Source organism: Anguilla rostrata, chromosome 4 (genome assembly GCF_018555375.3).
Source record: "Anguilla rostrata isolate EN2019 chromosome 4, ASM1855537v3, whole genome shotgun sequence".
Taxonomy (NCBI): Eukaryota; Metazoa; Chordata; class Actinopteri; order Anguilliformes; family Anguillidae; genus Anguilla; species Anguilla rostrata.
This window is the reverse complement of record NC_057936.1, coordinates 40371376-40384597: the sequence shown is the minus strand read 5'-3', so window position 1 is coordinate 40384597 and position 13222 is coordinate 40371376. Positions and strand designations below refer to the sequence as shown.

The 13222-nt window shown below is 42.6% G+C and overlaps 1 protein-coding gene across 3 annotated transcripts in view; it reads left to right on the top strand.

Moving 5' to 3' along the window:
- Positions 1-13222, top strand: part of LOC135253396 (serine/threonine-protein phosphatase 2A regulatory subunit B'' subunit alpha-like) — an 82987-nt gene that overhangs the window by 55092 nt on the left and 14673 nt on the right. For 2 of the 3 annotated variants that reach the window (XM_064332645.1, XM_064332646.1), the window contains exon 3: positions 12794-13126. In XM_064332645.1, the coding sequence (XP_064188715.1) occupies positions 12794-13126 (333 nt within the window). Of the gene's footprint in view, positions 1-7790; positions 9176-12793; positions 13127-13222 lie in introns of those variants that run through there. The other variant, XM_064332647.1, reaches the window with a different exon arrangement.

Here is a 13222-nt window from a genome sequence, read left to right as displayed (position 1 = left end):
CTAAGCTGAGCCTGTAGGATATTGGACAACTGTGAAACTCTTCAGCAATTATAGATAAGAATCAAAGCATTAGATGTTGATTTACTTAATAAACCAAGAAAATTGATTCAGGCTTTTCTAATATTTTTTTTCTCTCTTTTTGATACTATATATAGACCAATGCCTTCACAGTCTTTGAAAAGAAAGGTTATTGTGTAAAATATCTATTCTGTAGTTCACGTTCTGCTTGAAGTTAAGAGAAATATTACTGTGCAGAGAAAGTGGCTGGACTCGGTTCATTTGATTGATTATGGATGTGTAAAATGCCCGCTGGAACATACCAAGAACTGCAATAACAACCTTGTACATGTGTGGGAATTTTAATCATGTGCATAGCTAGGGTGTATAGTTATGAAGACTGTGCTTCAAAGGGCTGTGGGCCGTGAAGAATGTGAGTGATCCAATAGCAGCAGGGCAGGGAGACGCAGGGAGAGGAGGGTCCCTGGGACTGGGGAACATGACTGGAATAGCAGAGCAGGAAGGAGAGGGAAGTTTGATGTGTGCGAGAAAAAGGAGTGGAAGACTTGCTGCACTGAAGAGTCACGTTAATCTGGTTTATGCACTTTCTGTGTGTGAGATATAGTGAAGCAGACCTATTTAGGATTGGGTGAGAAACACTCCACAGGGGGATGTCCCATAATTCCTTCTTTTCACCATAGTCTGGAATTCCCCCATGCCCCATGACTTTTGCCACCTGCTCTCAGCCCTCACCCCCATGTCTGGCATTCTGTTTTCCTGTCTAACCACCGCTCTTACCCTCAGCACCGGGGGCACCAGCAGAGATTTTGGGCCTCCTGAAAAGATCTCACATTGGCCGCCACCACCCCGGAAAATCCTATGTTCTAATATTTTTTGAGGGTCCCTGTCAATCAGGGCCCTTGGAATCATCCTAACCCCTCCCTTACAATGCTCCTGTTCAGCACTGCCCACTTTTCTTTCTTTGTAATTCCAGTTTTGGTTCTGTGAGGTGCTTTCAGGTCCAACGGGCAGCCAAGCGGCTGACTGAATGGGTGCTGATACAGGGCTGCCGGTGGGCTGCTCAGCGGGGCCATTACATTTCATTACGTTCATTTAGCAGATGCTCTTGTCCTAAGAAACTTAAAAATGACAAATTCATCCTTCCATCCATTATCTATAGTCGCCTATTCCTGGGTAGGGTCACAGGGAGGCTGGAGCCTATCCCAGCTTGCATTGGGTGAGAGGCAGTAATGCACCATGGACTGGTCACCAATCCATCACAGGGCTATATAAGATGAATGTCATATTACAAATGATATTACTAAATGAAAGAAAAGAGTATTTCATCCCCAGTCAACTGAAAAAGACTTCTTATGGGTTGGTTTTCACACATCATTGCCAATGCATTTTGAAAAGAGGTAGTCAATCATCTGACAATGATTAGATTTAACTACAGTATTTAGAGAATTTGTGTTTTCCCTTTACCCAAGTGTGTGATATTCACAGCTGTCGCTGTATTTATTTACATGCCCCTACTGTAAACAGTTTGTTTTATTTTTTTCACCCATATGAATGTTCTTTTTTTTCTTCTTTCTAAAAAAGTATTTTGTGCCCAAGAGATGGCTGTGCATGTCCAGTTCCCAACCACATTTGGAATGACCAATAATCTGTGGCCGAAGCTGCATTCATGCGTGACCCACACTGCAGATTCGGGAGAGTGTAGACGTCCATGGTTCTCCAAGACATGTGATGTCACCAGCTGCTTCTTTTCACAGAACAGACTACTGCTATACTTGCATAAACTGCAGTTGAAGGAAGAGCTTCACATGCGGCTTTAGAATGCAGTCCACGGGTGCCAGATTGACCCCCGCTGGTCACTACAAAGTGATGAATGGGGATCCAACTTACTGAACCCTCACTGCATGTCACCCTATGGAGCTGCCAGCCACAGTTGGGACTGGTATGGTCTGGATTCGATCCAAAGCTGTGGGGCTCGTCCATACATCATAATGTGGTGCCTTAACCAGATGAGCCAGCCTACCTACCTACTATATTCTTTACTATAACACTGGAGAGAAGGCTGCTCATTTTAAATAAAAATGTTCCACCCTCTCAAAGCAGTTTTTTCCTCATTCTTGGAGGACATTTTAATTTGTTGCCAGTCCGGGCTGCGGTTCAGGGCGGAACTGTGGTAGGGTTCATAAGGGAGGAAGCAGGGAGCGTGCGGGTGTTTCTGGAAGGTTCTGGAAGAGGGCCAGGTGCTTCCCCACTCCTGTCACAGGCATGATAATTGCGCTTGTTCTCAGAGCCAGGTGAGATGGTGTGGAGCGAGGAGAAGTGTGAGCCAGCAGGAAAGGAAACGGGTGCAAGGTGTTAGTGATGGCGGGTTTCTGCGAGGTGGCAGCGGCAGCCATTCGAGGCGCCGTCTCTGGAGCGGCGGAGTGTACAGTCTGTTGGGCTGCAGGAGAGCGAGACCCGATGACGGAGTGTGAAATCATACAGCGCTCTGTTTATTCTGGCAGAGGCGGGTCAAACAGCTCGCCTGATTATAATGCTTATATGTTATAAAGTGATATTTATAATCATTTTGATGTACAGCTTAAAATAACCAGGTTTGTGACTGGCTTTTGGATCTGTGTGTTTTCCTTGTATGTTTGCCTTTGCATGTGTGCATCTCCATATGGAAGCTTGTGTATGTGTGCAAGGGCTGCCTATAATTGTGTGTGTGTGTGTTCGTGGGCGTGAGTCAGAGACCTTTCATTATGGCTCGAAGGCTTGGAGGTCAGAAGTTACAGCGGTGGTGGTTAGAGGTTTTTGGCACTGCGCCTTTCACAACGGCATTTCACCCTGAGCTGTATGGTTCTTTCGACTCTCAGAGACAAATGTGTTAGACCGAAGCTGTGAACACTCTCCTGGCAGCACAATGCGAGGGCTTAGAGGGTTGGTAACAGTGAGACAGAGCATTTCTTATACTTGGGAACACATTGAGAGAGTTTACTTTTAACCAGGTTACACAGTGAATCAGAGAGTTTATCTGTAAATGGGTTACATATGCAGCAGAGGTTGATGAGAACACACTGAGGCAGACAGCTTGCCTCCATTCTAATAGTGGTTGTAAAGCTCATCACCGAGACTTACCCAATGACCAATGGTCCGTTTATGCTGAATGCATCAAATTCTTCTTTTAAACTACATGTAAAAAAAAAAAGATCAGTGCCCCCCATTTCCTCCCGCCTCCGGAGATCCTGGAGACGAGCATGTTAGCAGCCCTATCCCTGCGCATGAGTCTGGTGGGGCCTGGGGTACAGCTGTGTGTGGAGCGGGGATCCGTCGGGCCAGGTTCCCATCCTCATGCGGCGCTTTGAAAACACCCAGCATTCAGCACCTGACTGCTCCACCCTCCGTTTCCACGGTGACAGGCTGTCCCAGCTCGGCTATCATTAGAACCGCAGCCATTGCGGGTCCGGAAAGCCTCAGGGTGCAGACGCATACCCAGCACGAGAGGGTGGAGAGGGGGATGAGGGATCCTGGAAAATGTTGTTCAAACAAAAGGTACTTTTGAAAACCTGGTGGTGAGAGAAATGTAAAGTACCTCATTTCTTACACCAGGCTCCACCATGGCACCATAGGGTCATGTGGAGTGGGGAGCTTTTGATTACATGGATTAGCAATGACAATATTATTTATTTGTTTTGTAGATATGCAATTTACATTTTTATGAATTGTTCAATCAATTTTCAATAATATGATCATTGTATACTGAATTCACATGAAACTTGCTTTGCCCAAGTGTTGAAAAGCAAGACCTGACGGGAGATTTAAACCAGCAGTCCCAGACCCTTACTCCAGTGTTTTTGACTTTAATCTTTCAACTGCCCCCATGGACACAATGCAAGTCAGGGAAAGAGAGAGGGAGTTACTGAAAAGGGAACATAAATGGACCAAATAAATGTCACCAGTGTAAGGAAAGGTTGAGACTGAGATGCAGTTTTTTCTTTATTGAATAAAATATTCAAATATAAAAAGCATATTTCAATACTTAAAGAACTTAACTAACTAACCAAAAAATAAAAACACTGTTAGGCGAAGGACCTAACGGCTCAAACTGCAACACAATGCATCTCCGCCTACTGTAATCTAAGAGGCACCAAATGACCACCAAAATGGCTGATTTTGAGAGAGAGAGAGAAGGAGGGGAGACAGAGGGTGTGAGTTAGGTAGCCCCTCTGCCTTTTGTGTTGGCCCTCAGGTTGTTTGCTCAGGGTCTACTGCGGGGTTACATCATGGCCGCTGCTACATCGCCGCAAGTGAAAGTGACGTGATGGTGAAACGTGGTCAAGTGGTGAGAGAAAAACCCTGCAGCAGCCTCTAGTTGTGGCCACGCCCAGGCCAATCGCTGCAACTTGCGCTGGACATGTGATCCCTATCACAGCTGGATACAAGAAGAACAGCTTCAGTTCAGTATCTTGCTCATAAGTGCAATGGAAGTGTCTTACTGCTTGGGGTTCAACCACTGAACCTTTGTAATATCAGACAAATTTTACAATACAAATGGAAAAAAGTGATGGCAGTTAAACAACAAACAATTTTTGGTAAAAATTTCAGCCGAGCGCTAATGCTACAGACACCCCATGACACTTTGTATCCAATAGTGATGTCTCTTCTCTTGAATTAAGAAAGTATTTTCATAACTAGCCAATGAACCAAACAATCAATCAATAATCAATCATTCACCATAATCTTGCTTGATATATTGCTCTTAACATACAGTAAAATGCTCAGTGTTAAACAAGCTCTTACAGAGTACATTTTACTATAATAAAGTATATGTGGTCCCTATTGGGCTCAAACTCTCTTAATGTTGAATTAACACCAGACATTTAACTGTGCAGATACAGATATTCTGTATTATATATCGAGTGTTTGTTGCCGGGCAAACAGAGCTTCACCCCAATTAAATGGAACTGTAGCCTGTCTTGCAATTCTGTGTCCTCTATCCACTTTGTCTGTTCACTAGCTGGACTGTTAGCACATCTGGGGCTTTTGGCATTGGTGGGGATAGGGGATGGACTCTGGCAGACCTGACTGTGAAATCATACTGTTCGTGTGTCTCTGATTCAGACCTGGTAATGAGGGAACCCATTCCCCCGACAGCTCATGGGTGAATCCAAGGGGCATTGCTGACAGCATTGCACCTGTCTGAGCACAGGACATTTTTAGAGACATATACACTGTGTCTCTCAAACAACATGATGCTGGCATGATGCTTTGAATATACAAGTGAGCTACTCAGGGTGTGCTTTTCCATAATCCAATATTCCAAAACGCCACGGTGCAGATGTTGCTTAATAAAAATGATCTAGTCCCAACACAAGTCCTTGTATGAACCCCTGCTTCTTTCTGCTTAGGTAATGGCTTATTGCAAAAGTCTGTGGATTTGTTTTGCTACTGTGACTGTGTATTAAATACTATGTCATTTTACATTTTTTTATTTTCTTTGTATTTGTGGAAATTGGAAAAGGAAATTGAACTTCCATTACTTTTATGAACAACAAATGTATTAAAACTGACCCATCAAATTCATTGGTAATTTGAATAACATATTTAGTCTCCTCTACAGTCATGAGTGATAAGACTTTTTTTATTATAATCTCAGACCTAATTGTTTGGTTTCTTGTTGAAAAGGGGAGATCCCACCCCTGTAAGGGTGTTGGTTCCAGAAGGTGAAACACTGACACCTTGTGTCAATAAACATTATTTTCGGATTCAAAGCTTGAAAATGCTCAGTTCACTTCCTGTAAATTTTTCTCTTACACATGTATTTGTGTGTGCGCGTGTGTGCATATGTGTGTATGTGTGTGTGTGTGCATATGCGTATGTGTGTGCATGTGTGTGTGCGTGTGTTTGTGTGCGTGTGCTTATGTATGCGCACAGTATGTGTGTGTGTGCGTGTGTGTATGTGTGTACGCACGCGTGTGTGTGAATGAGTATGCGTGTGTGTGCGCATGTGTATGTGTACAGTATGTGTGTGTGTGTGTATGTGCATGTGTGTGTACGTGTGTGCGCGTATGTGTGTACGCACGCGCGCACGTGTGTGCATGAGTATGTGTGCGTGTGTATGTGTACAGTATGTGTGTGCGTGGGTGTAGATAGAATAATAGTGGAAATGATACAGCTGCTTCTTGTTACTCCCACACTGTGGTCCACTATCCTCCCACTCTACTGTCCATTTTTCTTGCTTTTACCCTACAACCCAAATAAGTCCAAATACCATTTACCAAATACTGCTAATGCCACTTGACATCTACCCCAGGACTTTTACTCACTTTGGGACTTAACCACTCCCTAGTACTTTAATGTATTTCAACTGTAGCCACACATGAATTGTCTGTTACCTACACACCCAGTCTCCTAGTCTGTACTCCAGCTCTACCTCTTCTAGTCAATACTCATCCTCTACTGCTTCCAGTAATAAAGTGATGTTGTGAGCCTTAAATATCTGTGGCAATTAACATTTTTCCATGTTTCCTTTGTTTTTGAAGTGCCCAAAATTCAAGAGACTGAACTGTAGCAAAGTAGTGAAAATGGGAATTTTGACACAGACAGAGCTGTACCACCACCTAGTGGTAGATAAAGCACAGAGAGTGTTGTTGTTGCTGAACTCTGATTGGCTCCACTGACAGTGATGTGGCTGAGATGGCCACAGCAATCTCCATACTCAAGAAGCCCTTCTCTCCAGGGCCACATTGGATGGCCACTGTCTTAAAGTGTATATAATATTTGGCTGGGTTTATAGGAGTGTAATAGGATATGTTATAGTTGCATCTAGGATTAAGCCATAAATATGCCTTTTCTGGTAGTGTGTGACTGAAATCAAAGGTACTCAGCATTTGTGTGGAAGACTGATGAGCATGCTCAAATAAGACCCAACGCAGTGGTTCTGTTAAGGAGCAGGGAGAGCTGAGGGGAACTAGGGTTGCAGTGTCAGCCAATCACACGACTCCAGTCTGACCTCATCGCTCCTGGCTTCCTGCCCCTGTCCCGCCAGCCATATGTTACACAGCAGATTCTGTCACTTAAAAATGCAAGGACCTCCATCCTGCCTTTGTAAATATTCTCTGATGGCCATTTAATGAGATTCATTCTTCCAATGACCTGTTGCCATGGTCACCTCTGACCGCTCATGGGAACTGATCAATATGATGACTCAAAAGTGTTATACAGTGGACTAGCAACAGAATAGAAACACAGTATAATAAAAGAAAACAAACTGCTGTAGGTGGGACAGTGGTGACCTACATAGCCATCTTGTGTTGCCAGTGATTTGCTGATTTAAACAAATCATTGTGTTTTGCTGTGGAGAGCAAGGCGTTTTTATTGGTTCATTCAAGTCAGTAATTGAAAGCATATATTAGCTGATCTACCCCAATTGGCTATTGACTGACCACTAATCAGTCACTTTAATAAGCAGATTTTCCATGAAAAATTATAAGTTTTTGTAAAGAAATCCCTATGATACAAACCGAATAATAATATTGGTAACCAAATATACTTAAAACAAAGGCAAAATTAATTTGAAAACCAGTCATCACAACAGAATTTTTATTTAGTTTCAGATTAAAATAAGTAATGAAGCTGTTACAGAGGTGAAAAATTGTTCCTGAATGGTACAGAAACATAATGGTGATGCTTGACACCAGTAAAGCATCTATAAACACCTAAAAAATATTAAATAAAGGATAGGAAACAATTAAAAAGCAAAAGGCTGGACATGATGAAAGTAAGTGCATATCAAAGAATTCCGTGCCTCTTTATGTACCCTGTTGATTATGTTTTGATTTTCTCTGTCTTGTACATTACTGTTAATGTTACTGTTAATGAACCAGAGGTCCAGTATGAGTCATTGGATTCCCATAATGAGCTTGACAAGTCTGCCTTTAATTTTCTAATTGAATAGATAAATATTCAACATGACACCAGGTCGAGAAATGTTTTGACTGTTTGAGGAGGACTGCCTTCCAAGAATTGTGTGATTTTTCTTTTTTCTGGCATCTATTTAGCATATGTTATTTATAAGAGAGGTATAGTACTTAACACTTATAAAAATAAGTTTTATAAAGAAGAATGCACATATAATTTCTTACAATTAAATCAGTTAATTCTTCTCATATTCCCTTATTCTCTACTTTGGTCTCTTTTCTCTACACTGAGCCATATTTTGTAAGCCAATATTATATTATTGATGAAAAGAAGAGAATGAATGACAGAAATGTGTAAAGATGGCCAGGACTACATTAACCAAATGTCTGTGCTCTCTGATTAGTGTAGTTACAAGTCAAGGGCATATGTTTTGGTGATAAATTCCCCAAAGAAGTTTTTCTTAATGTTCTCCTCAACTGACAGTAAATACATGGGATGGATAATCAGTGTCAGGCACTTCATCGTTAACCAAAGCCATACTGTGTCTGTGCATGTATAAAGATGTAGTTGGTCGAGTTGCCAAGGGGGGTGGTAGGGAAACACGCAGGACAACAAAATCCAGAGCAGAAAGTGCCAGATTTATTTACAATGCTCAGGAGTGTAAGTATAAACAACAAAAGACTAATAGACAAAAATAAATAAATAAACAAAAACCCCAAGAACTGTACAGGCTAACAGCCACACTGTCTTAACTAGACACATAAAGTTCAATACTAAATGTTCGCTTCAACAGCTCACTAAGGTTCACATGCAGTACCTCTACTTTCACCACTCCCCTGCAGTCCCAAAACCCACTGCTTAAATAGGGAGTTCAATCTGGATTTCCCTCCAAGGGACTGTACCACACAACTGACAGGGGAGCTGCATTAAAATTTGGATATTTATCTGTTTGGGAATACAAACATCACCACCCAATTACAGAATGTGAGTTTAATAATGAATTTATTAAACTTACAATAAAGTAAATCATTTCACCATTCTGAGTTGCACTTTAAAAATAACCCATGAAATTTTAAATTTAAAGATTGGTATTTCCTGGATATACACAGCTGTCGCATCCAGGAAATAACAAGCGCATCTGACGGCGGCACCTCCAGTGGAGCAAACATGATTTCAAACTGAAAATGGTAAAAAGAGAAATGGCAAACAGAAAGAACAAATCAGCTGAACAATGGATGGTGGACTTAATAAATGATGTGTAAGTAAATGAATGACGCATGTTTGATTTTACTGATAAAGTGAACAGTTGAAATGGAAACAATAGGTGACTAAAAGAGTAGAGTATAAAAATGAAAGTGACGTGATGAGGCTGGTGTGAGGCCACATCATCACAGAAAGTGCAAGAATGCAAGAATGTGTGTGTTCTCAAACACATGCACAAACACACAGTGAGCAGGTTGGGATGGAGTGTTCTGTGCTTGACTAGGGGAGCACATAGCTGAGGTGGTACATTGTTTGGTTGTCATGGACCCTATGGCTTGGGCAGAGGGCTGTGGGAGTTTGCAGGGTTGGAAGCCCCTGACATTGTGATGCAGAATGTGAACACTGTCAGTAGAAACAGAAGGGTAAAACCTGGTAAGACGTGTCAGCCCAAATGTCCCTGCATCTGCGGGACCTGGGGAAACGCTCAGGGATCAAGAGGGTGGGCCCCGTGGTTGCTGTGGTTACCTGGAGAGGGTTAGGGTTAGGGTTAGGTAGCTGCAGAGTTTCTCTCTCCTGCCGATGATGAAGAGGAGGAGGAGAAGTGCACCCATCTGATTCTAGGGTCCCACTCCTGATTTACATTTACATTGTAATGTACATTTACATACGCTTTTATCCAAATCGACGTACAAAAGTGCATTTCATGGTCATGGACAACTACAAAACACAGGTTCAATAAGATACAATACTTATTTTGTACAGCTATGTCTAGCCAAGAACACAGTTTAGTTCACACAGTGAACACTATTCTGACCTAACCTCTGCCAAGCCAACTAGGCAGAAGAACAAGCTACAATATTAGGACAAATTCAAATTACCAATCCCTTTGATCCCTTTACTTGGGTGGGAGGGGGTACAAGGCGCCCTGCTGCTGCAGAGCGGAGTGGTCGAGCAGGCATATAGAATCAAATCATGACCTGCACGTATATAGGGGCCATCCTGTTGGCTGCAGTGTAGGCGAGGGTCAGGACTATGAACCGGATTTGAGGGGGCAGCTGGACGCCCTGGACGCGGGCAGCGACTGCGTGCTCCCCCCACGCTTTTAGAAGAGGCCTGCCCCAGCCCATCCTGCACCTCAGGTCAAGGCAGCAGGTTCAGGGCAGACTCTCAGACACTTCAAAATTGTTTGAATTCCAAAATCTGTGCATTTCTTTTTCATTAATATTCTTTGACTGTTAGTGCGGCGAAAAAATAGTACATCTATCCACAATTCTAAATGAAGTTGATAAAGTGTGCACAATTTTGCAATCAAATAAATAAATAAAATAATTTTATAACTGGTCAATATCCTAATAGATGAGAATTGGCTATATCCGATGCTACTAAGTATTTTGTGAATTGATCATTCAAGGAAAAGGTTTGAAAACAGGTCCAGACCAATAATCGGTTTAAGGGGAAGACTTCCGGCCTGTCGATTTTCAGCTCAGCAGCCACCGCTGCTCTCAGAGGCTCTCACTATGGGCTGGGAAGGGTCCTCATCCCAGGCAGGCTGCAGCAGATAGCAGCAGGGCTTTTTAACGACTGACCAACAAGATTCACATTGAACGCAGCCTCTGGATGGCGGATTCCAGATACTGGACATATAATCAATAGATTGCAGGGGGTCATGATACCGTAATCAGCAAAGGAGTTATTTGAATTTTATTGTCTGGAGAAAAAGTGATTAGCTGAAGATAAAATTTTTTCAACACAGCAGTTATAGGCTGCTGCTTCTGTAAAAATATGGTAATAAATATCAACATTCTTTGCTTCGCATACAGTGTAATTAGTTATTGCACAGGGTATTTATTTATGTCTCTGTCTATGCAAGGGTTTTGTGCATCGGTAAGGTGCTCATCACAATTATACATGGTATCAGTGTGGCACAGTGGTTAAAGACCTGCAACCAGATACACTACATGGCCAAACATATGAGGACACCTGACATCTAACATCTCATCCAAAATTATGGGCATTAATATGGAGTTGGTCCACCCTTTTCTGCTATAACAACTTCTACTCTTCTGGGAAGGCTTTATACTAGATGTTGGATCATTACTGCAGGGATTTGCTTCCATTCAGCCAGAAGAGCATTAGTGAGGTTGGTCACTGATAAACAGTTCGGCCTGGCTTTCAGTTGGCTCTCCAATTGATCACATGGTGTTGGATGGAGTTTATGTTCTCAACATAACCATTTCTATATGGACCTCGCTTTGTGCCCAGGGCTGTCATGCTTAAACAGGAAATGGCCTTCCCCCAAACTGTTGGAGTACAGCTAGAGTACAGCCCCAAGAGTACAGCCCCAAAATACACCATCTTAAGGCTTGGATAATATCTAAACCATACCTATGTTAGGCTCCAAGGAATATGAACATATTTTAGTGGAATGATTGCTGCAGTAGGCTAATGCCTTGATGATCACAATTAGACCATCAAGGCATTAGCCTATTTCAGCAATCATTCCAGTAAAATATGCTCATATTCCTTGAAGACTAACATAGGTATGGTTTTAGATATTATCCAAGCCTTAAGATGGTGTATTTTGGGGCTGTACTCTCAGCGTATAGAAAGAGTTCCAAAAGGCTGGTCTGTGTCTCCATATCTAGTTCAAGGGCTCTTTGTCAGGGAAAATTGATCATTTGGGAGTGTTCACACTTTTCACACCTCCCATAGAGGGTTCTATAAATAACTAAAAAGGGTTCCCCAAGCCAAAGAACCCTTTCAGGATGTATGTCAGGATCTGAAGCATTCACTGCGGGACACCCCTTCGCGGGCAGATCCAACCCCTCATTAATTATCTGTGGGCGAGCTCCTGGTTCTTCATTTGTGAAATGCTGGCCCTCGATAATCCAGCACCCCGTGTTCCCCAGAAACATGATATCCCGCTCCATACGTAATGAAAGACCTCACAGTTCACTCTTGCACACACATCTTTGACACATTTCTACCTGAACCTGGTCACTTCAGACCTTTTGTTCAAAACAAGAGGGACAAACAGTTTTGTTTAGGCTGTAGGACAGTGGCAGTAGCATATATTTCTAATAGCAAATTAAACAGTGAAATTGTAGTTTTTTTTAAATTATTATTTTCATTATTCATCCATAATTCCTTGCAAATAGAGAAATTACAAATTGGGTTTTCACAGTCCTGTTGGTTACAGTTACAGGCAGAGGTTTCATCACATTTGACCTCTCTACAGTCTGTATTTGGGCTTTAGGAAACAACACTCAATACTAAATTCTAATGGGGCAATTCTACAGTACTAATTTAAAACATTGGTCACAGTGGGTTTTTTTTTTGATGCCATATGTCTCTGCCTTCCTCTTTTTTCTGAATTTTTTCTGAATATTATATTATTATATTATTGTTGTTTTCTTCCCAGATTACAGTTACATACACAGAGATTTAACTGTAACTATGTTCTATGTTTTCTGCCCAGCAGGTGGCACACCATGATGATGCCATTGTGATGTCATGTTGTCATGTTTTTCTTGTCATGTGCTATGATAATGAAAAGATTGTGAATGCTCATTTTGTCAGAGGTCCTGCTGGGAATCAGATTTTTTTCTGAGCTGTAATCTCCCTCTCCCTCTGTCTATCTCTCTTATGCTCTTTCTTTCTCTCCCTTTCACAGATCCAAAATAAGCCACAGGGGGAGCCAGAGGTTCCTCCCCCCACCTCAGCTTCAGGCTTCATGCCTGACTCTCATTACCCCAGGTCCATCTCTCCCACCTCTGTGCCTGACACCGCCTCTCCTCCGCCTCTCCCGCCTCCCCCTCCCAGCCCTCCCCTCGTGGAACAGTGGGCGGTGCCTCCCTCCACCAACATTCCACGCTTCTATTTCCCTGAAGGGCTGTCACTGAACTGCAGCGGCGACATCAACCAGACCATCGCCAACATCGAAATGGCATTTGCAGGGTTTGAGGAACAGAAAGCTGACATTCATGACATGGGGAAGATCGCCAAGGTACAGCAGGTCTCCTGGATGTGAGGACTGTGAGATTGGTTGGAAGGAGGGTGAGGTAGAGATGTTGACAGCAGTGAATAACAGGCGGAGGGAGCT